Below are 24,342 nucleotides of genomic sequence, written 5' to 3'. Positions count from 1 at the left end.
CTCTGTCACTTGCGAGCCTTGTGTCTTCTAGCGACTTACCCTTCCAGGAAGTCCTTTCCTCTTCTGTGAAATAACGTCTCCGCAGATCCTACCGTCATTTAAAGCAACGTTATGACGTGTTTGGAAGAGGGGTTCTCACTAGGTTGGGGGGGCTCTCGTGACCTCTACAGGGGAGGTGAGGCTTGGTGTCTCCGGGCAGACGCCTGCAGTTCACTGAGGCCGGACTGCGTAGCCGCTGCTCCGTTCTAGGCAAGTTGCTATCGTCTCGTTTAATCCTCGTACCTGCCCTTTAAAGCAGAGATTAAACTTTACAAAATGCTCTTTAACAGATAATTACACCGATGATGGTGATGGTAGCGGTCACGGCTTGCTCACGGCTTATCCGGTGCTAAATGTTTCACCAGGCACATCTCAGCAGAGCCCTGGTGGCGAGGCCCCGTCCTTCCTTCCCATTCTGCAGAGGGAGGAGTGGTGATGTCGCCGTGTCCTCGAGGCCACAGCTCGGAGGTGGGGGAGTGGAATTTCGAGCCAGTGGCTTCAACTCCGGAGTCCGCTGGTTCTGTGTGTGACCACGATTTCGTCATTGCATTTTGTCAGAACCCGAATCTCATGTGTCCTGGGAGCTGGCAGCTCCAGACCCTGAGAAGCTATTGTGAGGCCAGCCGTCTCCTTTAATTGACTTCCATTGACACACAGACATATGTTACCCAGCCTTTGGTGCCCACCGGCCCTCCCCATCCACACGGGCGCGGTGGGGGCCCCATCTGCCAGGGGGTAGGGGCAGGGCGACAGATGGCCTTTCAGTCTGCTTTCCCCGCAGACAGACCCGTTGGCCCCGCGCTCCCCGTGCGGTCTGAGCCTCGGTTCTGTTCCTGCCGTCAGGAGCCCCAGAGGAGCACAGAGGGACCCGGATGGAGGTAGAGCCTGCGGCCTTGGCCCTTCGCGATGACCAGACGATAGGACCAAATTCACCCGAAGCCCTAACGCCAGCTTCTCCGCCGCTGGGCTGCTCCCTCACTGTGAGTCAGGTTTCCATGCGGGGCAAGAGCAGTTGTGGGGGCAGGTGACTCGGGTGCACGTCACGTTCAGCCGGTGTCCCCGTGAGGCCGGCTCCACACTCGCAGCAGGAAGACGTGAGCCTCAGAAGCGGATTCGGTCTTCCGTTTCCGATGGTGTTTCAGCTCTTAGCAGACTTGCCTCACAAGTCCTTGCCCTGGGGGCGCCCGGGGGGCTCCGTAGGTTGAGCTTCTGACTTCAGCTCAGGTCACGATCTCACGGCTCATGAGTTCGAGCCCCGCGTCAGGCTCTGCTGACAGCTCGGAGCCCGGAGCCTCCTTCAGAGTCTGTGTCTCCTTCTCTCTCTGCCCCTCCCCTGGTTGCACTCTTTCTCTCTCTTTCTCTTAAAAATAAACATTAAAACAAAACCAGATCCAAACCAAACCCTTGCCCTGTCGCGACCGCCTCTGCAGTGTTGGGATCGTATGATGGCCCTTGGCTTTCAGGCTCGCTTTTCTGGACCTCATTTCCCTGAACCCCCTTCCCACGTGGCGAAGATTTTAGGCTTTAGGCTCCGGTAGCCGCCCCCGTGGACCAGGGGCGTGGCTGGGTGCCAACCAAACTGTGCAAACAGAGGCTTCGGGCCAGATTGGGCCCGCGGTGGGTTTGTCCCCACTGAGAGGCGGGAGGCTGCAGTTCGAGCCGTGCTACCAAGTCTTTTCAGTCTGGTTGGACCTGGCCGTTCGGAGCCTAGCCAGAGGCCAAACGTGTCTTTGGGGACGTCGTTCCTGGGCTAACCTTCCTGGGCTAACCGTCCCCTCTCCTGATGACTTTGCTGGAGGCTTGAATCCAGTTTGCGGTGAGCGTCCCGCCCCGCTTGTGGGTGGGAGGAGGCTTCACGGCAGCAACGCTGTCCTGATTTCTTCCAGGAGCCCTGCTGCCGGCCGGCCGGTCGGTCCACTGGGTCTGCAGACTCAGTGAGGGCCGGGTTCGGGCCCGGCGGGCCCGGACCCAGCAGGATCGCGGCACCTGGGAGCTCCTTAGGAACGCAGCCCTGCGGGGCCCCCCTTACCTGCGGAATCAGAATATGCATTTCCAGAGGAACCCCCCCCCCCCCCCCCCCCCCCCCCCCCCGCCAGGCTGTATTCCCCTGGCAGAGTGAGAGTTCCAGTCTGGAGGACAGGGAGGAAGCATTTTAAAAATACTTTTATCTCTGGTTTTTTAATATTAAAATATAATTCTGCAACGTGAGAGCTGTGAAGGCAACTCTGTCTTTACAGACACGAGAGTCGTCACGGACTGTTATTTTCCTGACAGAGAGGGGCTGTCCGGCCCGCTAATGCAGAGTGGCGTAGAAAGTTCTAGACTAGCGAAACAATACGAGGCAGAAGTTACTTTCCCCCCTCCCCCCTGGGGCGTCACTGGGCACACTGCCTTGCTCTCTCGTGCCTCAGTCTCTCCTGTATAATACGAGCTGTGGATGGCAGCCAGCGTTTGACTAAAGCTCCCCCTGGTTGCGAGAATTCTATTTGGTCTTTTTCTGGCGTGCGCTTTGATCCTGCCCCCTGCCCCTGCCGTCCATTCCCCGTCCTCACACGTGCCCTCTCCTCCCTTCCCGCTTTTGACCGAGGACTGCGTTTCGGGCACAGCTGGCGGGGCCAGGGGAGCCATCTGAAATGCGTGGTCACCGTAGAGCTGCAGAAGCGGTGTAGGGAAGAGCTTGAATTCGGGGAGGACCGCTTCGAGTTTGTGGGAGGTGAGCCGGCTTCGCCCGGTCGGCACGTCTGGAGTCTGAGGGCACTGTCCTCGGTGTCCTGGGGCCCTGCCTCCCAATGTCCGCGGGTCGTCCAAGGCCGCGTCTCAGATGACTCAGGTAAGTGTGGCTGCAGGGCTCGGACCATCCAGCTGGAAGCGAAAAAGGTGGAGCTTAGGAGGAAACATCCCTTGTCTCCGTTCCTGGAAACGTGGGCTCTTGCAGCTGGCGTGGGCCTCCCTCTCCCTCCGCCTGCCCTTCTCCCACCGCCCGGGGAGAGCGAGGTCTGCGAGCAGCTTCCCCACTCTGGAACCTCCTAGCCGCCCCTCCCCCACGAACCCTCTGTCCCGGCAGTCACTGGGGACATCTGCAGGGCCTTGGGCTCTCTGAGCCGGCAGCTGGTGGCTGCCTCGTGGGCCAGAGGCTCATCTTTCATTCTGTGTGGAGAGGCCTCGGGTTCTTTTAAAGCGACGCTTCTGCATTCGGAGGTGGTGCCCGGCCTCTTCTGTGCCCTGAGTTAGCACCGTCCCCGCGGGTTGTGGAGGTAGGGTTGTTTCAGAGAAAGAGAACCTTCTGGGCAACTAGACTCTTCTGTCGGTCCTTTCTGTGCTCTTGGCCCGAAAGTCCCTGCTCCTCCCCTAGCTTCAGCGTCTGTGTTCATAAAACCATAGTATTAAGGGCGCCTGGGTGGCTAGGGTGATTAAGCATCTGACTCTGATTCAGCCCAGGTCATGATCCCAGGGTCGTGGGATCGAGCCCTACTTTGGGCTCCATGCTAAGTATGGAGCCTGCTTGGGATTCTCTGTCCCTCTCTCTCTCTGTCTCTGTCTCTCTCACTCTCCTTCTTCCCCTCCCTCTGCTCATGTTCTCTCTCTGTCTCTCTCAAAATAAATAAAACTTAAAAACAAAAAAAAACAAACCACCCCGCATAGTATTAGGTGAGATACTGCCCAGCTTTAGGAGCCTCTCCCTGAAGAGGGAACCGAGTCAGCGGGGAGACAGATGTGCCCAGAGAGGGTGGGTGGGCTCCGTACCTCGCTGCCTGCCCCTGGAACTCTGTGAGGAGGCAGCGGCTGGCGGGGGAGGCGGGCGCCCGCGCCCCTGCACCTGGCCCGGCCCTGCCTCCCCGCAGGTGCGCGGGGCCCCGGGCTTCACGCGGCCCCTCCACGCTGGCTGGACAGGGGCGGCTGTGCGCCGCTTTTCGCGGAGCCTTGACCTCCTGCTGGAGGGCTTCGTACTTGAGCGGGAACCTCTCGCCCCTGGGAGAAGGCAGAGCTGGCGAGGGTGCGGGTTGGCCCCTGGCCCCTGCAGCCGTGTGGGCCGTGACCCCTCCGAACCTGGTCGGCCTCAGCAGTGGCCTGGGAGAGAATAAAGCCTTCGGTTGTTTGAGTCGGACCCGGCTTACGAGTTCAGTCTGCCTTTCTTTCCCCTTTTGTTTGTTTTTGTTCCTTCCGTTGACTCGAAGGAGAACGCATTCGTGAATGAAGTTCCGAGCAGCTGTATGGTGATGAAGACACAACTCCGTTCCCTGGAACTTTCTGAGTCTCTGCGCCTGTGGTTAGGAGCCCTGCTTCCCTCCTTAGGAAAGTGGAATTAGCCCTTGCTGTGCCGAGCCAGTCCACGCTTCTGTTCCCTCTCTGCCGTTCCCGCTCTCCCTCTCTTCACATCCCATTTACCTCGGTTTTCTTCCGTTTGTCTGGCATTATCAGATTCAGTGTGCAGAGTATCTCCTGTTTCGTGTGGCTCCGCCTTGACTAGGTGGGGTCTTTTTCTCTGACCTTGAACTCTGTGCCTGTCACGTGATCAGCCCGCCCCGCCCGCCCTGGTTGGAGCCCCGCGAATCCGGAATCCAGCAGGACGGGTCCCTCGCCCACTCAGACCAGGGCAACCCGTCCCCCCCTCACCCCCCACCTGCTTTCTGTGACTTTGCTTTGCTGATCCTAGAATTGCATGAAAATGGGATCGTGTAGCGTGCCTCTTTGGGCTTCCTTCACAAGTGGCGCAAATGGATAGTTGGTTTCTTTTTATTGCGACCAAATACTCCGTTGTGTGAACGCGTCATGGTTTATCTGGGTATTTGCTAACGATCTCTGGGCCAAGGGCAGCGTCTGGCTGTTCTGAGCGAAGCCGCTAACGTTTGTGTGCAGACACGCGCGGTGGAATTGTCGGACCCCACGGGAGATGCACGTTTCACTTTAGGAGAAGCTGCCAGACTGTTCTCTGGAGTGGCTGCACCACGGAGGCTCCTTCCAGGAAAGTGCCAGTGCGCCGCGCGCTCGCGGTTTTGTCTGTGCCTGATGCCGCCAGTCTCGCGAGCTCTGGTCATCGTGCTGCAGGTGGAGGCGTGTGCCGTCGTGATTTTAACTAGCTTCACCCCGGTGACTGGTGGTGCCCACGCCTCACGGCCGTTTGTGTCTTTTTGTGCGTGTGGGGCTGTCGGACTCCTCTGTTGTTTATTGTTAGGTTCTCAGGACGTTCTGAGGAGTCCGTCTGTTGTGCTTTGTCAAATGTGCATTGCAAGTATTTCCTCAGTGTTGTCTTTCAAAAGCCCAACTTACCGAGTTCTAAATGTTACATTAGTACTTTGTGTTCTCCCGAGAGCTCCTGGGCTACTCCAAAGTCCTAAATAATTACTGGCACGTTTTCTTTCCTATTTCTAGATAGTTTGTGGTTTTCCTTTTTATCTGCAGGCCTCTGATCCATTTGAATGTTCATTTTTGTAGACGGTTTGATGCAGGGGATGAAAGTCACTTTTCCATGGGACACCCACTTGCTCAGAACCATTTGTTCCGAAGACCGTTCTTTCCCCATTGAAGTGACTTGGCATCCTTGTCCGAGACCAGTTGGCCATCGTGTGGGACTTTGCTCTGTTTCACTGTCCCTCCTAACAGCAGTACCGCGTGGGCTTGGTTGCTGTGGGCTGGCAGTTAAGTCTCAAAGCTCAGTGAAGTCCCCCAACATGGTTTTTCTCTCTGCAATGTTTGCTATTCTTGTTTGTTTCATTTTCATGTACTTTAGATTCAGCATCTTTTTTTTTTTTTTTTTTTCCTCCTCTTTGCAAAAGCTGCTGGGACCTTTTTGGGATTGTGTTGAGTCTCTGGAATAACTTGGGGGAGAATTGCTGAATTGACTACAGAGTCTTGCACTCTGCGATATGGTGTTTCTCCTTTTATTTAGATTTGCGTTCAGTTTTCTGAGCAGCGTCTCATAGTGGACAGTTTATACGTCTTCCACAACACTTTGTTTAACTCAGGTATTTCTTATATTTCAAAGCCATTATAAATGGAATGAGGTGTTTTTTTTTTTCTTTCTTTCACTTTTCAGTTGTTCCTTGCTAGGGAGCATCTGATTATTTTGCAGAGAAACTGGCAGGAGAGTAGACGGATGAGGGGCCTAAGCACAGGCCGGAGTGGTCGCCGTCCCCTGGGATGATCTGGGAAGGGTCTGCAGAGCGAGGTGGTGCTTGGTTTCACCCGCAGAAATCTTGCTTGGGAGAGAAGTTGAGTGCTGGGGCAGGTGTATTGCAGAACACATGAGCCAAGGTCAGAGGAAGGAACACAAGAATGTTCTGGAAAGAATGAGCAGTAGCTGGATCTGGCCTCACGGAAGCACACACAGGCAGAGTGTGGAAGGTGATCCATCTGTGAGGATGCTGGGGCCACACTGGCAAAGGGTTGGCTGCTGGACAAGGCTCAGCTTCGCTCAGGGGGCGCTAGGGTGTTTGTGAGTGGGCGACATGGAGCCATTCTTCATTCATTCATTCATTCATTCATTCATTCACAGATTGTGTGATATACCTGAAACTAATATAGTATTATGTAGTTATACCTCAATAAGTAAAAAAAAAATTGTGATAAAATTGACCATTTTAACCCTTTTCAAGAATAGAAATCAGTGGCATTAAACACACCCGCACTGTTGTGGATCACCGCCCTCTGTCTCCAGAACTTTCCCACCTTCCCACACTGACGCCCTGCCCCCATTAAACACTACCTCCCCTCCCCTCCCCCGGCCCCTGGCGCCCCCCACCCGTACTCTGTGTCTGTGGATCTGAATACCCTAAGGACCTCATCGGAGTGGACTTCTACAGTATTTGCCCTTTGGTCACTGGTTTGTTTCACTTAGCACGGTGTCATCCGTGTGGTGGCAGGTGTCCGGACTGGATTCCCTTCCTTTTTAAGGCTGAATAATATTCTGTTGTCTGATGGCCCACACTTGGTTTATCTGTTCCTCCGTCGATGGACACTTGGGTGGCTTCACCTTTGGGCCACTGTGAATACAGAACCATTCTTAAGGGCAGAGGACCTCAGAGATGAAGCAGGGATCTGGAGCTAGAAAATGTGACATAAAATTGTTGGCTGGATGCTTTGTTCACAGCGTCTGTCCTCATTTCTGGCTCTTTTTCCCTAACTTGAGTGTAAGAGACCATGTTTGTGTTACTTATTATTGTACACCCCACACTTAGGTTACCCAAGTATCTGTGCCATGAGGTTTTTTTTTTTAGTAACTATGTGAAATATAGTGCAGTGAATAGAGCGCATTTCCTTCTCCATCCTCCCAGGGCTGTCGTTCAGATCCCCTGCCCCGTGGGCCTGTTCGTGTAGTAGTCTCACTATCCACTTCCTCCTGGATGCTGCTGTCAGAGCCACCTTTGCAGACGTGGGGGTCTTCCAATGCCACCTTTTCTGAAAACCTGCGACTCTCCCTTTCATAGAAGAAAGGATCGCGAGTCCAAATGTTTATCTGCTGCTCTCCGTCGTGAACCGTTGGAAGTCGGGGCTTGCTGCTACTTCTGAGTCCGACGTCTTGCACGTGGTCGGTGTTTCACAACTCACTACTGAAATCAGTTTCTGTTCCGTAGAATGCAAATACCGTGCTCTCAATATCATACTGGAACCTTTGTTAGCAACCAGCTTGCTTTTATCTGTGGTCTCTCCTACCAGCCTAGGAATAGGGCTTCAGGGGGTCAGATTACATGTATTATTATGATTGTGGAAGACAGCTCCAGATCTAGGTTTTGCTCCTCCTTTGCATTCTACAAAATCATAGAAGGATATTTCCTTCAGCACTTTATTTTTTCTCCATGTGTTAATCCGACTTTTATGATGATTGCAAGAATATGCTCTGTGGATTTTTACACCGATCCCATGGGGGGCTTTTTGCTGGCTCACTCTGACCAGAAAGGAAGCGTCTCAGGACTTAGAATATATATGCATGCACTTACTCTTGTAGAAATGCAAGCTTTCCTCTGGGATGTTGACAAATCTTGTAAGGATCAGTTCTCGGTCGATGCTGAAACTGGGCCCTGACTGCCAGGCCTGCAGACCCGAGAGAGTGACAAGTAGCAACTTTATTTACTTTGACTTTTCAGAATCAAATTAAACGAGCCTGAATGGAATTCCCCTGAAGTCCCAGGCTTTTATTTATAGCCTTCTTTGGATCTCCAGCCGTCTCGCGAGGCACATAACTGTTGTTACCCCCGCACTGTAGGGCAGGGCACCGGGAGCCCAAGACGTTTGGTCGGGTCCCGCATCCGGTCATTCGGATCGTGGTCGTCTGAGTCGTGAGGAATTTTGGACGTGGTCTAGCTGAGGCAAACTGGCCAGGCAGACCGCGTCTGAGGCTATGCTGCTTTTCCTGAGGTTTCTCAGATCGACCTTTCGGCAGCCCATTGAGATTATCTGCGGGGGCCTGTGGAAAGATTTGCCAGAGTCTGCACGAAGAGTCCTCACCGTAACCCTATAAGGGAAAATATGCTGTGCTGTGCTGGAGCGTCGGCTCCTCTGCTCCAGTGCCACACAAGCCCCGTCCCTCCCGAGCACGCTCCCAAGTCCTCCTGTCAGTGTCTCTGCTGACGGAGACGGGCATCGACCTGGCGGAGACCGTGAAGCTGTCAGAATCATTCCTTCGCCACTTCTGATCGCGTGTCCTAAGAATAGCACGGAAGACATGGCTACCAGGAGAGGACGGTCCGTGGTATTTTTCTCTGCAACTTTCTCTTCCACACGAATCTCAGGAGTTTTGTCCGTCATGGAGATGTAGAAACAAACGGGCGTGTGAATTCGCCAAGCACACTGTGCGCGTCCGTGGAGTCACGCGGCGGTCCCCGACGTGAGGCCGCCCGCTGCCCGCCGGAACAGACACACGGGTCCAGCCACCGCTCCTGCGTCAGGCGTGGACTCTGCCGAGGGCGGGCCTGCCCGGTGGGGACGGCGCTGTCTCGCAGGGCGGCCAGGTAAGGGAGGCGTGGCCGCGAGAGGTGTAGCACGACACAGACGGGCAGGGTGGAGGCCACCGTCCGCGGGCAAGAGCGGGCAAGGGCGGGCCCGACGGGTGTAGGAAACCGTACCGTTTGCCGCAGTGTGAGGCAGAGTGGGGGAGTGGAGAGGATGACTCTGGAAACATCAACAGGGGCTGGTTGAGATCTGATACAGTGTCGGGAAAAGTCACTTCTTAAGGAGGTCGGGGACAAGGGCCATTTTCTGAAAAGGAGGTTGGTCTCGGGACCAGCCATGGTTTAGAAACTGCTTCCTAACTGGAGCCTCAAATCCGGTGCACTGGTCCCGGGGGAGGGGGAGCCATGGAGGTTTGGTGCAACAGGCTCCCCAGCGCTGCAGCGACCCAGCCTCTGGAGACGGTCAGCTCGGAGAGATGTGCGCTTTCCCACAAGGCCCCGGTGCGCCGCGGGAGGCAGGTGCGAGCCCTGCCTCATCTGTGCTGTTCTTTCCGGAGCCTCCCTGACCCCCGTTCTCTTGTGGCATCTGATTTTGAGTCCTAGTTAGAAAATCTTCTCCCAGGCCGGGGTTATAAAAGAATTCGCCTTCTGCTTCTTTGAGGACTTGAATGGCTTCGTCTTTGGTATTTTGATTCTCAGGTATCTTTGGAGTTTCTTCTGGTGTGTGATGTAAGTACTTAAATTTATCTTTTGTCTTCCTCCAAATGGCTGCCAGTTGTCCTGACTCCGGTTTGGGGGAGGGCCATCTTTTCCCCCTTTGTTTGCGATGCTTCCCGTAGCAGGTGCCACATATCTGAACGCATGCAGGTCCGTTTGTTGACTTTCTGTTCTGTTGTGTTGATCCACCTGGGAACATATGTACCTGCATCACACCTTTTTAACGGTAGCAACCTTTAATAGAGGGTAGGGTCCGTCCTTCGTCATTGTTCTGAGACATCCCCGCATCCTCGCTGGTACATTAAATTGGTTGTGACCGTGGACAGAATTAACATCTTTCTGATGGTAAGTTGTCCTCTCCAAAGGCAAGGGGGCACTTTTCTGTTTGTTCAGATTTACTTCTTTGTCTTTCAGGAGTGCTTTCAGTTTTCCTCATGGAGGTTGTGCACGTTTCTTTTTAAATTACTTCAAGTGTTCTACTTTCTGATTGCTTCTAAATGCTTGTTTGGTATAGAATTAACATGCAAAACTTTATTGAAAACTTTATCGGAGTTTGTTATTATTTGTGGTAGTTTTATCATTGGTTATCTTGGGTTTTCCATGAATGATTTCGCATCAGCTGCGGACAGAGATAATTTTGTTGTTTCATTTCCATTCGTAAGTCTCTAGTTGTCTCTCTTTTCTAATTGCTTTGGCTGGCGCTCCCAATAGAGTGTTAAACGTGGTGGAGGGAACAGGCCTGCTTGACTTGTTTCCAACCTTTCCGGGAACGCCTGAAGTCTTTCTCACTAAGTAGGCTCCTCTTCTTGCTTTGGTTTGTCTGTTAGTGTCTTAGGCCACTCGGGCTGCTATACCAGAGTAGCATAGACCAGGAGGCTTGTAAACAACCGACATTAATCTCTCCCAGCCCTGGAGGCTGGGTGTCTGCGATCAGGGTTCCAGCATGGATGGGTTCTGGTGAGGATCCTCCTCTGGGCTGTAGACTGCCTGCTCTTCATCCTCACAGGGGAAAGGGGCAAGAGCGATCTGTAGGACCTCTTTTGTACCATTTTGTACCGGGCACCATTCCCCTTTGAGAAGGCTCCTCATGACTCATCACCTCCCAGTGGCCCCACTTCTGGTACTATCACATTGGGCATTAGGTTTCAACATGAATTTGGGGGGAACACAGACATTCAGCCTATAGGAGTTACTACACGTATTTTATCAAGCTAAGGAAGTATACATCAATTCCCATTTGTTGATTTTTTTTTTTAATTAGGAGTGAGTATTGAATTTTGTTGAATGCATTTTCATGATCTATGGAGAGAATCACATGATCTCATTAGAGAAGATATTAATATGATAAATTATATTAGCATGTTTTCTAACACCGAGTCATCCTGGCATTGCTGCAATGAACCCCATTTGGTCATGGTGTGCTATTAATGTATTGTGTTGATTTCTGTTTGTTAATATTTTATTTAGGATTTTTGCATTGGTATTTGTAAGTAACATTAGTCTTTTGGTTTTCTCTTTTTGTGCTATCTCTGTCAGGTTTAGGCATCGGTTTTGTACCAACTTCTAAAAAAGAAAGTATTTGAAAAATTTCTGTATTTACCCTCTGAAACAATTTGTGTAGTAAGGTTTGGTATATAAGGTTTGGTAGAATTCCCCTGTAAAACCATCTGGGCCTGGGACTTGCATTTGTGGGGCTAATTCTTTGGCATGTTTCTCTGCTTCTTATATGGAAAATTGGTCTGTGTATGCTTTCTAAGACAATCTGGTAAATTGTACTCCTTTCTGTGAACTTATGTATTTCACCTACTTTTAAATGTATTTGCATAGAGTCGTATAGGATAGCGTTTCATGGCTTCTCTTAAGGGGAGGCAGATATTTAAGGACTTCGTAGTTTCGGAAGGTAAGAAGTATGTGCGTGGTGTTTACCTACTCATCGATCCCATCGATCCCAGGTCGCACAGTGAACTAGGAAGATGAGCATGTGCCAGTCGTAATGCCGCCAGCCGCCAGTTGTGAGGTACTTGGCTCTGCGCGTAGAGCCCCTCCTTTAACGCTCGTTACAACACTGAGATACATGATCAGCATCTCATGTGAAGGATGAGATCGTTTGGGGGACTTACTCACTGACCTAAGGTGACACGGCTAGGAAGGTTCGGAACGGGGCCGTGGATCTGATTTGTGTGGCCACCAACGCTGGGCTCCTTGTAAGCATCGGCGGGTGAGGAGGGCCAAGCAGAGACATGGACGGAGAGATTCTGGGAAGGGGGGTCAGGATGGATGGAATGACCAGGGTGTCTTCGCCGGGGAGGCGGGACGTGTGTTCCGCTCTAGAGGACTGGCAGTTTGGGGAGGGAGGAGGAGATGGCAGCAAGGTGATCGTAGGTGGGCTGGCTGGCAGCAGGCGGTGACCGTAGCTCCACCCGGTGAGAAGGACACGTGGAGCCTGGCGGGTCCGGGTGCCAGCTGGGGCTGTGCGCTGGGGCTGGGAAGGGGAGAGCCAGGGGCACTGGGCAAGTAGGGAGAAGCCCGTGCCTGTTTGCAAGTGACCCTAGATAAGGGAAGTTACCCACGTCTAGTTTCCATGCGGTGGGTTAGAACTTGGGAGGGAAGAACCACTTGAGAGGGGTCTGGGGTGAACACTTAACACTGAAAAGACCCCCTTTGGGGCGCCTGGGGGGCTCAGTCGGTTGAGCGTCCGACTTCGGCTCGGGTCATGATCTTGCAGTTTGTGAGTTTGAGCCCCGCGTCGGGCTCCGTGCTGATAGCTTGGAGTCCGGAGCCTGCTCCGGATTCTGGGTCTCCCTCTCTCTCTCTGTCCCTTCCCCCTTCAGACACACACACTCTCACTCTCTCAAAAATAAATAAAAACATTAAAAAAAAAAAAAGGCCCCCCCCCCCCCAGCCGCCATCGTGGTTGCCCAGAGACACTGACCATCACTGAGGGTGCAAACAGCACGGGTCTCATATACGCCAGCGAAGCTTGTGGACTGAGGAGAATGTGGACGTGGCAGCGTGTGCAGTCTGCCGCTGTGACAAATTGCGTGACGGGAATCTGCGAACCGTTCCTTGCCCTTCCTGACAAAGAGGAGGGAGGTTTGGGTGGCTAACCGTGTCTTCCTAGAGACAGTAGTAGTGGATGTTATTTCTCGTTGCTTGCAGGATTTGTCCTCGGCGAGTGGCTCGGTGTCCTGGGAAACTGCAGGGGGACCCCGGGAGCTCTGTCCTCGCCCCTGGAGGAGGCGTGTGGAGAAGACAGCTCCGTGCAGACCCGGGCGCTCCGGCCTGGCAGTCAGGCCGCCCGGCTCCTGGTTGGGGCCTTTTAACCAAATACTTTGTGACCTCAGCAGGTGAGTCACTTTCCTTCTCTGGGCCCCAGGTTCCTCCCATCCGTCTGGCGTTCACATTCTGTGATCTAGGCATTAAGGTGGATAAAATTCCTTTAAAGTGGTTTTTGGGTCGCACAAATGATAGCCCATTTCTTTTCTGTCGTTGAAATAAATCAAGCCACCACCAAACCTGAGTTAGAGGTTTTTCCAATAGTAGAGGGGCGGACTACAGAGGAAGCCAGTTGCTGTACCGAACTCTTTGTCTGCTGTGCTGCCCCGCCTTGCTCATTCTCTCCCTCTTTCTGTAGGACCTTGGAAGACACCACAAGAGCAGAGTCACTTGATTTAGTGCAGACATCCTTTTGCTTGGGAGAAGGGAGTTTTGCTGTTCGGATGCATAGAATGTACCCAGAAATGCCTCCAGGTGATTTCCTCGTTGCCTTGGGAATCATAAATTCTGTAGCCAGATCTTTTGTGTGGTGTGGGCATTTGGGAATTTTTTTTTTTTTTTTGTCCTGGAAGCTAGTGACTACACCTGTGTCCCGGTCCCAGTCATTGTTCAGTGATTCCCATTCTGCCGAGGGGAGGGTAGCGGGTGTGAGGGTTGGGAGGTCGAACAGAGGAGGCGGGAGCCCCAGAGGGCCACACGGTGGTTCGAGGGTGGACGTGGCCTTGCTCTGCTTCCTGGCCTGGATCAGGCTCTTCACCGTTTTCCTTTGATCTCTGCCACCTGTGATATTTCCAAGACAACGTGATCGTGAGGGTCAAGGGATGACACGCACTGGAAGCATTTTGTAGAGGAGGGTGTCACTGGTTGTTATTCTGAGTGCAGTGCCCTTTGGCCTGTGTTCCAGGCACACAAACTGGGGAAGAGGAGCAGACCGTGCCCTTGGTGAGTCTCCGACCCTGTGAGCCTTCCTTGTTCCGTCAGCAAGTTGAGAACGAATTGGCCTCGGTTATAAGATTCTGGTTTTTAATATAAGCAGTGTTAGTAAGAGAGCTAGGCAAGGCACCATTTGAGCGATGAGCCAGAAGGCTGTGGTTGTGAGGGGAGCCTGTTGCCATCGTGGGAAGGAGGTGACTTGAGCGTGGACACAGAGGAGTGAGTGTCCTCTTCCGCCGAGAGTGAAAGGTACAGTCCGTGCGACGGTACGAAAAACACAGGCATCAACACTGAGCAGACTTGGTTCTGACTCCCATCCTGCCCCTCATGTCGAGCACTGTGACCTCGGGCCGGAACATAACCTTTCTCTGTCTCGAAGGGCTCGTGTGCCGATGGGTCTGGCACGGGGCCGGCACTTGGCGGGAGCTCTGATTCCCCAGCAAACGTCTCTAAGGAGGGACGATACTTCTGCGGGGGAAAACAGAAAATCTGGATCGTGACGAGGACTCGGGCCGGGAGTGCTGCAGGAGGTCGGGTGCACGTGTGTTTCCTGGCCCCAGAGAAGCAGCCCGGCTCCCGAGCGAAGGAGAGAGCGAGTGTCTGGCGGTGGAGAAGTCGGGTCCCGGGGAGGGAAGTCCTCGGAGGCTCGCGGAGAGAGGCACTCAGGATCCATCCGTGGAAACCCAAGCCGGATCCCTGGACCCCGGATTGCTTTGCCTGTCCTACGAGAGCGGGCTCAGAGCTGGAAGAAGGAGTGGCCGCGCCAGAGGGCACAGGGCAACCTGGTGCAGTTTGAGTCATACGATGCCACCCCTGCGTCGGGGCACGTGTCCATCAGAGCCTCATTTCTAGAGCTCCTGTGGACACTGCCCTTAGACTTCCGGGGAAAGGCGGGTCCATATCCAGAGTCTTAGGCTGAAGATTGGGTGCGGGAACTTCTCGTTCCTCCCTAGCCTTGGCGGCATGTCTGTTAGCTCTGGAAAGTCACGCCCCTTCCTTCAACGTGCATGTGCTGAGTGCGTGGTTAATGCTGGACGCTGCTGGGCACCAGAGGGAACCCAGCGACGTACCGGATGCTGTCCCTGTAGGCCAGGACGGCAGTCCAGTGGGGGAGGTAGATGGCTCGGTACGTAATTCTGATGCCCTACAGGGCACCACGTAGGCCCCGGCGAAATTTATCACCCCCCTAATAGCTCATAAGAAGATGGCTGTAGCGTCTCACCGGGCCGGGTCGTGTCAGGAAGCAACCATGGGATGATCATCGTGAAGGGGCCGAAGCAGGGCCCTTGGAATCAGATCCGCATTCAGGTTCTCACCGCTGCGCTCTCGCCGTGTGGCCGTGAGCAGATTATTGGCTGGAGAAGCTTAGCCACCTACTTGCCTGGTAGCCTTCGGCGACCTCCCTGAGCCTCCGTTTCGTCAGCCGTAAGCTGGGATGACAACAGCAGCTAAGCCCACCGGGGCTGCTCTCCAGGGACGAGCACAGGCTGGACACTTGAGGCTGCTGTGTGAGCATTTGCTCGAATACAAGTGAGCAGACCGGGGCTGGCTTCTCGTTCCCCCGCAGATGGGGATGATGGAGTCTCAGCAGCACTCCCGGGAGGAGGCGGAGGAGGGGTCTTGTGTAGGTGCCTTTCACGTCGTGGGTCCTCAGAAAGTGTCTCTTCCTTACTGGAAAGTCACCCGTCACTCAGTACTCCGGTGCTTTCCGCGCACACGGTACCGCGGGGCCGGGCGTCCAGAGATGAGCCCAGTGCAAAACCTGCTCTCAACCAGCCGACCAGCTGTTGGGAGAAGAACAACACCAAAACAAAGCCTAGATCACGAAGTATCCGGTTATCGGTTATGGGTGGGGCCGCCGCCAGAGGAGTGAGTCTTGGGAACGAAGGCGGAGCCCCGTGGGGAGGGGCCGATTGGGGAGGATTGGTCAGAGGGGACTGGGAGGAGGGGGACTCGGGGGGCTTTAAGTGTTTGCAGGGGCTGCCAGGGGCGTGGTGTGGTTTGTGGAGTCTGTGAAGGTTTTCCAACAGTCACGCTCTCTGATGTGAGATGTGCCGCACCCTGCGGTGGGGAGAGCCGTGCTCCGCGGATCTTGGTTTGCAATTTCAGGTGAACAGAAAACCATACGAGGCAGCTTTTTGTAAAAAACAACGAAACGAACGTTTGTGAGCAGGCTCGGGCGTAAGGTGTGCCATGCAGCTCCACGGATGATGGAGGAGGGGCCGGGAAGCTCTCGGGAAGCCCATCGGTGTCTGTCTGTCTGTCTCTGGCCTCTGAGCATGTCTGCCTGTATTCCAGGGTGTGCTGATAACTGAATTCTTTCCTCCTGTGGTACTGGCTTCGCCCTCCGGCACGTATGTGCTTAAACATGGCTCCTGTGTCTATGTGTCTTCTTCCACTGCAGAGATCCCAACTGCCCACGAGTCCCTGGTCCCAGGCAAACTCCACAGGAAGGAGGGAGAATCAGGCTGTGCGGCTTGGTTGAGGGTGGCCCAGCAAGTTATCCTGGGAGTGGAAGGTGGCTGTAGGCTGCATAGGGTGACAGGGATATGGATACGGCTTCCCAGAGGGCGCTGGTCTCTTGAGCAGGGGAGTGTGAGCCAGGAGGTGCCCCGCCCCCGTGGTCACAGGAAACTCACAGCCCGGAGAGGTCTGTGTGAGTCCTGCGTGGGAACTCTGTAACAGAGCTCAGGGCCTTTAGGACAGATGCAGTCTGAGGCCCCCTTTATACATTTTCATGACTCATGCTGGGACCTACGTGAAATCTTATAGGATGAATATAATTTGGTTACATGCAAGAGAGGTATTTTTGATTAAAAAAGTATGTATGAATGAAGGCCGAGAAGGGGCTATCGTGAGTTTAACATAGACCCATAAGCATTTTTAACATTTTTGCTGATAGCAGCCCATCGATTTTTGGATGAGGTTGATTTTATTTTTTTATTGTGGTAAAATATACATATCATAAAATTTGCCATTTTGACTCTTTCTGAATGCACATTTAGTGTCATTCAGCACATTCCCTTTGTCAGGCAGCTGTCACCACTCTCCATCCCCAGAACTTTTTCATCTTCCCAAACGGTAACTTATCATCCCGGGCTGAAACCACCCATTGAACCCTAACTTCCCGTTCTCCCTCCCGGGCCCCGGAAGACACCACTCCACATTCTGTCGCCGTGATTTTGACGACTGTAAGTACCTCGCATACGTGGAATCACACAGTACGTGTCCTTTTGTAACTGGTGTATTTCACTGAGCACGAGGTCCTCCGGGTTCATCCATATTGTAACAGGCATCATAATGTCCCTCCTTCTCAAGGCTGAAGAATATTCCGTCGTGTATAGGCCATGTCCAGCCATCAGTGGACGTGTGGGTTGTTTCCACCTTTTGAACTATGAACGACACTAGGAGCCCACCATTTTTAAAGTATAGATGAGATTGTTTTCCACTTAGAATCATCAAGACATTGTTTGACTAATGACACCTTTAGTCAGTGTTTGACTAAGTAAATACTTAATCCATCCTCTTCATTTCATAGAGGGAAACTCGTTCAATTAGGAAAAGTGAACAGCCCAGGGATACACCTTGCCTACTTTGGACTCATTTGCCATTTCTTCATCCACGTACCTCAAATTATGAGAGCTTCTGTAGTTACAACAGCATGGCCTCAGTTAGGATCTTTAGTCCTGAAGAGTGTTGTAGACTTGGAAAGAATCCCATAGACCAGTGGTTCTCAAACCTTTTTGCTTAGGACTTTTTGGTTTCAAAATAAATACTGAAGATGTGTGGCTTATCTGTACACATTATAATTTAAAACTGGCAGATTTTTAAGGAATTTCTTAATTCATTTAAAAATAATATATGTCTATGAAAAGTAACCACATGGACCAAAACAAGCTGATTTGTGAGATAGTGCCGTGTTTTAGATTCCTGCAAGTATTTCCCGTATCCGGTTTGATAAAGATGACTGGATTCTTGTATCTATTTCTGCGCTCAGATTGCTGTGAAGCATTGTTTTAGAGGGAGCACATAAAGAGAATCTGGCTCACACAGACCCAGGGTCAGAGTACTTCAGTGCCTTTTCAGGAAACTGTCAATATTCTTCTTTGATACTACACCAAAAATTGTCAAGTGGTAGTTTCTTAGTGTGTTAGTTGCAATGTGGAATCTGAAGCTGAATCAGACAGCAAACACTTCAGCCTCCGTTACATTAGAACATTTCAGCTTATTTTGTACGTTAGATGGACCTTTGCCCGTGTGTGATTTTGTGACGTCACGGTTCACTGGGTTGTGTGGCTCTTCCAAAGGCTGACCTGCTGCTCTGTACCGTATCAGAAAGGCCTGTTGGTCAGTGTCACTCCCGTTCTGGTCGGGAAAGTCTCTGTTGAGAAGCTGTCGTGCTCACGGTGGTGGGTACAAGTGCTCGAAATTCTCACTCTTCCATTTGGAAGCTCAAATTTTACCCTTGGCAACCGACGCTGCCGTTGTTTACCTTGGCCTGATTAGGTCATTTTGTTCCCTGTTGGGAAGATGTCAGTCATACACTCAGTCTGTGTCCTTACAGTTCGTGTATCATTGCTTCCTGGGGCCCCGTGACAAAGCAGCTTAGTGTGACTGGCACCTCAAACAGTGCACGCGTGCTTGCCCTCCGACCCCCGTTGTCTGTCAGTCTGCGCGGAGGGGCTGCTTGCTTGCCTGCTTCCCATTTTATCGTACAGGATGCCAAAAAGGTTCATCCCCTGGGGCGGACGATTCGTACCACTCCGTCAAAGCTCTTTTTCTTTTAAAGTTTATTTGATTTTGAGAGAGGTGTGAGCAGGGGAGGGGCAGAGAGAGACGGAGCACAGAGCCTGATGTGGGGCTCAAAGTCACAAACTGAGATCACGACCTGAGCAGAAATCCAGAGTCAGACACTCCACCAACTGAGCCACCCAGCTGCCCCCCAAAACACTCTTAAAGTAACATTTCAATTTTTACTGTCAGCGTGTGGTGAGGTATACAGTGGCCACAAGTTTAGTTCGCCGTCCCTGCTTTGCTTTGTGCTAAGAGGGTGGCAGTTTAAGCCTCTTTGCCTTTGCACCATTAATGCCGGACAAGAAGAATCAAGCTTCAGTACTATAAAAATAGTTGGAGCCCCTGCACACCCTACAAGGGCTTTGGGGTCCCTGAAAGGTTCACACCATGAGACGTCAATTGCTGACTTCAGCCACGTAGCCTGGTCTTGAGTCTGCCTTGATCCTATAAGGGACAGACACGGTGAGGAGTCCGCACCCAAGTCCTTCTTGGCATCGGCATCTTTCTCGTAACTGCACAGACATGCTCACGGCCTTCTTGGGGATGGAAGCAGAGTTGAGTGTTGAGTTTCTGAAACCACGTCCTAGTGGTTATTTGAAAGCTCTTTGGCGTTTCAAACTGCCAGCTCCTTCTCAACATTGAAATTTAATATGCAATTGACCCCATGATTTCGGGCTTTTGGGTCACGGCTCCATCTGTTGGCAGCACGGCTCTGGAGCTTGTCCGAGACGAAACTCGCCGCGTCAAAGCCGAGCAAAGCAGCGTGTTTGTCTAGAAGGTGGTGCCTGGATCTTCGTCCGCCTGGCTTCGGCAAACTTGCTTTGCACATGGGAACACTGTACCCAGTCCAGCTGAAATGAAGCGCATTTATCCTGTGGCGTTTGCACACCACTGGGTCTGACGGTGTCCTTCCTCTCTCCTTTGTTCGCAGCAATGGAAGAGTTAATAGTTGAACTCCGTCTCTTTCTTGAACTCCTGGACCACGAGTACCTAACGTCAACCGTCAGGGAGAAAAAGGCGGTGATTACCGACATCCTGCTGAGGATACAGTCATCCAAAGGTGCGTCCGCTCTTTCTTCCTCCAGTGTCTGTTTTGCCTCTGAACCTTCTTTAATACCACTATGTAAACACGATCGTTTGTTCATTAACATATGAACCTATCGATTCACCACGCTGTCCCCGAGGGCCTCCCTGTGTGCCCGGTGCCGGCGGGCTCCCCGCGTGGGAGGGCAAAGCCTTTGAGGAGCTGACGGTGACCACGCTCTACTTACTTCCTCTCTGTACACTCCTCGCCTCATCGGGAGCATCCGCCTCGGACGAATGTCGTGGGAGTCAGAGGCGATGACATAAAATACCTCCAGACAGTGTCTGACATGTGGTAAACCCGCCATCACTGGCTGTGATTTTCTCCTGTTGCTTTTTTTCCCCTTTAATATTTATTCGGTTTTGAGAGAGAGAGAGAGAGAGAGAGAGAGAGAGAGAGAGAGAGCATGAATCCCAAAGCAGGTTCCACACTGTCAGCACAGAGCCCCACGCGGGGCTCGAACTCACGAACCGTGAGATCGTGACCTGAGCCGAAGTCAAGAGTTGGACGCTCAACCGACCGAGCCACCCAGGGGTCCCTTTCCTGTGGCTTTTATGGGTGGAAGGGGCCCTGCTTTCCAACCCCACGCCCTCTGCGTGTTCCCTTTGCCCGGCTGTTCCTGACAGGTGGTCTGGACGCACCACCGCATGTGGGCCTCCAGCCTTGGGAGCTGCTGTTGGCTTTCCCCGATGCCCCTTCCTGTCTCCTTCTGCCCGGTGGGTTCCGACCCTCTGTCTCTCGTGCTGTGCTCTGTACGTGCTTCCGAAGCTTTCCACCTGTCTTGTTCTCCCCTCCGCTCTTTAATTAGCCGTGAACCTGTCCGCTGATTATTTTCAGTGGTAGAATATTCCCATTCGTTCTTTTTCTGTCTTTTCACTCTTGCCAGTTCCGTGCCAGAATTCTCCACCGCAGCTTCTGGCGCTCGGGGCTCTGGCTTTTCCCAGCCCATTTTCCTGCCTGCATAGCACATGCAGCCCAGTGCAGGTGAACCGTGTCGAGTGGCTGTTCTTGTGGGTCTTTCCAGGTGGGTCCGGGCCTATAGATAGTCCCGTGCCCATATGAAACCCGATTCCTTCCACTTTCCTGCCTTCGCTGACCTGGTGCTCGCTGTTGTTTCTAAGAGTTACTTGTGTGCAAACTTGTCTTCCCAACTTGAATACGAACCCACTGAGAGCATGAGCTCACACCAGCCATGGCACTCACCGTGCTCGTCTGTCCCAGTGTCTGACTTTAAGAGGGCACCTAATACAGGGGTGCTGGGGTGGCTCAGTCGGTTGAGCGTCCGACTCTTAATTTTGGCCCAGCTCATGATCCCAGGGTCGTGGGATCCAGCCCCATATCAGGCTCTGCACTGAGCATGGAACCTGCTTGGGATTCTCTCTCTCTCTCTCTCTCTCTCTCTCTCTCTCTCTGCCCCTGTCTTCCACTCATGCTGTATCTCTCTCCCTCTCTCTCTCCAAAATAAAAAAAAGTTAAAAAATGAGAACAAAAGAGGGCACCTAATACACACGGGCTGATTCCCAGGGAAGCGCCCGCCCCCGGAGTCCGCAGGTAATCGCTGACCTGAGGGGAAGTTCAGGCAAAGCACCTCACCTTGGCGAGGCCGGTGGCTTTGGGAACAATGTGGCTTTGGTGGCCACTCCCTCATTTGCACCTGCTAATGTCTCCGTGAGTTCCGTAACCCTTTTTTTCCAGCCGTAGATTCCTCACCTATGAAGTGGAGAATGACAAAATTGCTGTACACGATTAGAGAAAACAAATATTTGCAAAGCATTCACGATGGGGCCGAGGGAGTGAGAATGGCTAGCGGCACCCTCCCCGCCCCCACTCAGTTCTGTGGTTTTGGTTGATGCTTACAGGTTTCGAAGTGAAAGACCATGTTCAGAAGCAAGAGACCCCCAATAGCCTGCCAGCTCCTCCCCAGATGCCTTTGCCGGAGATCCCTCAGCCGTGGCTGGTGAGTGAAGGGTCCCCCCAGGGCAGCAGCAGAGCCCCCGGGCCCCGGGCTACTCAGGGCCCCGGGCAGGTGATAACGGCTCGGGTCTGGGGCAAAGGAGGCCTCGTCTTGCTAGAGGATCTCCTTCGAGTGGTTTGTAGGGCTGCGAGCGGGAGGCTGTTCACGTAGCTTCCCTTGGGAGGCTGGTGTTCCCTTAACAAGGGCTGGAGCTCCAGGTCCGTGGAAATCTGTTCTTAGGTCAGATTTTTTTTTTTTTTTTTTTAATTAAAATCAGAGGCTTTAGCAGGCACAACAGTGGCAGCAGAGCCTAGGGACCTGACCGTCTGGGTGAGTTCTGGAGTTGAATACCTTAGTCTGACACTTTAATATTCATTGTTATGCTTCTTCCGGGGCAAAAACATACATCCACATCCCAGGAATGTGTGTTTGATTGGATTGGATTGGATTGGATTGGATGCATCCAGAATTTGTTTTGGAAGTCTTTTGCCACGTTTGCCGTCTTGGGGTGCTCTCACATGCACCTTCTCACAGGCCATTTAGCTCTTCCTGCCTTGCTGCGTTCTCGTGTGCTCAACGTAGGAATGTTGGACATGCTGTCGGGACCAGAGCAAACTTGGTTACTCGACGGTTTTCTTTTTAATGTTTGCTTTCAGCAGGGACACGTCACCATCTCACCCTCAGGACAAGGGCTGTGGGAGAGCAGGGCCTGTCTCCGCCTGGGTCCCTGCGTTGTGGCCCGTGTCCACTCGACGCCCATCAGTTAGCATTTTAGAGGGGACAGAGGACGTTAGCACCCGTCGGCTTCCTCCTGCGTATCACACACCTCACTCGGTATTTTTCCACTTATAATTTCATGTAATCCTCACGGCTTGACCTTAGAGAACCCCTACAGCACCTGACCATGTGACTGGGATGCACACCTATTTCCAGACCAGGAAATTTAGGTCAGTGAATATATGTGATTGGTTCAACACCACACGAGAGTCAGCAAAGGCAAAAATTGTAGCAGGTTCTTTGGATTCAAATCCAGTCTTTTCTCAACGCTACTGTTTTGGGGTGTGGCCACACAGCCGAGGCAGGCATGGCTCCCGGAGCAGAGAATGTGGTGTCCGGAACCGGAAGCCTGCTAGGGTAACCGTGAGTTCGTCCTGAAATGGTAGATCTCCGGTGCTTACAGAAGGTGCCTGGCAGGTGCCCAGCCCCACGCAAGGGCCTGCCGCTCCTGGAGAGAGCCGTACTTCCCAGACTTTCACGGCCCCGAATCCCCGGGATCCTGTGAAAACGAACCCTCTCATCCACTAGGTCCGCATGGGGCCTTCGGTGCTGCGTTTTCAACAAGATCACAGAAGAGAACTGGGGGGAAAGCCCCAAAAGTAAATAAAAGTCACCCACTTTTCCTTCTTCCTGGGAGAGGCGCCTTCTTCCTCCACCCTTGCCGTCCGGGCGGGGGGGCCACAGGCCTCAGGTCCGAATCCCGATGTGCTGTAAGTGGCTCGTGTGCACGGGGTTACAGCAGTAGAGTGAATTTCATCAATTTCTGCGGCCACCAGGAAAGTTCACATTACACGCGGGGCTCTCGTGTGTAGCTTGCCTACTTGTCGTTTTATACACTTAGCCTTTTTGCGGTCGAGAGTGTATGGAATATATGATTTTTATGCACCGTGTTTTATCATTTTAACGTGATGTGTTTCTCCCTCTTTATAAATTTCTTTTTTAATTATTCGTTTCCTTTTTAAAACTCATCCCGTTTGTTGTAGAAACTGCGACTTGTCATCTGTTTTTAGATGTAACGCGGAACCGTAGGCCAGAAGCGTTGGTCCTCATACACGTTGTTTGTCTGAAAGAGGCAGCACAGGGTGGAGGTCAGCGGTTCATTCCTTTCTGGGGCTTATCTTCCGGCTCACGTGCACTTTCCTGGTCTGAGCCCGTGGCCCTCCCTACACTGTGGCTTGTATTTCATTGCTGCTGTTCAGATCGGAGAGTGGGGAGGCTTCTGTGAATGTCGTGGACTCTTCGGCTGCCACGTAAAGTGCCACATACCTGGTCTGGACCGAGACCCGTGTCTCAGTCTGAGACCCGAGAGCTGGTCCAGACCAGACAGATTGCCGCTTTCCGTGTCAGCTGCAGACAAAGCCTGCTCATTGAATAGCCAGTGTTTTCTACCATTTTGGCCACCAAATAGTCAACCCGTTCCCCTGGGATTTTTCTCCGATGGAGTTTGCTATTCATTCACTCGTTTGTGCGCTCTCTCTCTCTCTCTCTCTCTCGCTCCTGTTTTTCACTGTGCCAGCTTATGCTCTGTCCCTGCCTTTGGCTGCAGTGCTGCAGACTGTCCTGGCCTAAGGTGCACGAGGAGCCCTCCTATTGGTGGTAGGGGGGTAATCAAAAATGTTGGTTGGGGCGCCTGGGGTCTCAGTCGGTTGAGCGTCTGACTCTTGGTTTCAGCTCAGGTCGTGTTCTCATGGTTTGTGCGATCCACCTCACCTTGGGCTCTGCGCTGACAGCAGATCCCTGCTTGGGATTCTCTCCCCACCTCTCTCTGCCCCTCCCCTGCTGTTGCTCGTGCTCTCTCTCTCTCTCTCTCTCTCTCATAATAAGCATTTTTTTTAATGTTTTTTCTAAATTTATTTTTGAGGGAGGGAGGGAGGGAGAGAGAC

The 24,342-nt window shown here is 52.7% G+C and overlaps 1 protein-coding gene across 8 annotated transcripts in view; it reads left to right on the top strand.

The window, feature by feature from the left end:
• AFAP1 (actin filament associated protein 1) overlaps window positions 1-24,342 on the top strand; it is a 147,602-nt gene that overhangs the window by 42,229 nt on the left and 81,031 nt on the right. For 3 of the 8 annotated variants that reach the window (XM_023253429.2, XM_023253430.2, XM_019829803.3), the window contains 4 exons: window positions 12,801-12,988; window positions 13,276-13,391; window positions 19,576-19,704; window positions 21,588-21,685. In XM_023253429.2, coding sequence (XP_023109197.1) covers window positions 13,361-13,391; window positions 19,576-19,704; window positions 21,588-21,685 — 258 coding nt within the window. In that variant the 5' untranslated portion in view covers window positions 12,801-12,988; window positions 13,276-13,360. Of the gene's footprint in view, window positions 1-998; window positions 1,020-8,275; window positions 8,985-12,800; window positions 12,989-13,275; window positions 13,392-19,575; window positions 19,705-21,587; window positions 21,686-24,342 lie in introns of those variants that run through there. The other 5 variants (XM_023253427.2, XM_019829804.3, XM_019829806.3 and 2 more) reach the window with 5 other exon arrangements.

Source organism: Felis catus, chromosome B1 (genome assembly GCF_018350175.1).
Source record: "Felis catus isolate Fca126 chromosome B1, F.catus_Fca126_mat1.0, whole genome shotgun sequence".
Classification (NCBI taxonomy): Eukaryota; Metazoa; Chordata; class Mammalia; order Carnivora; family Felidae; genus Felis; species Felis catus.
This window is presented reverse-complemented; position numbering and strand designations above follow the sequence as displayed.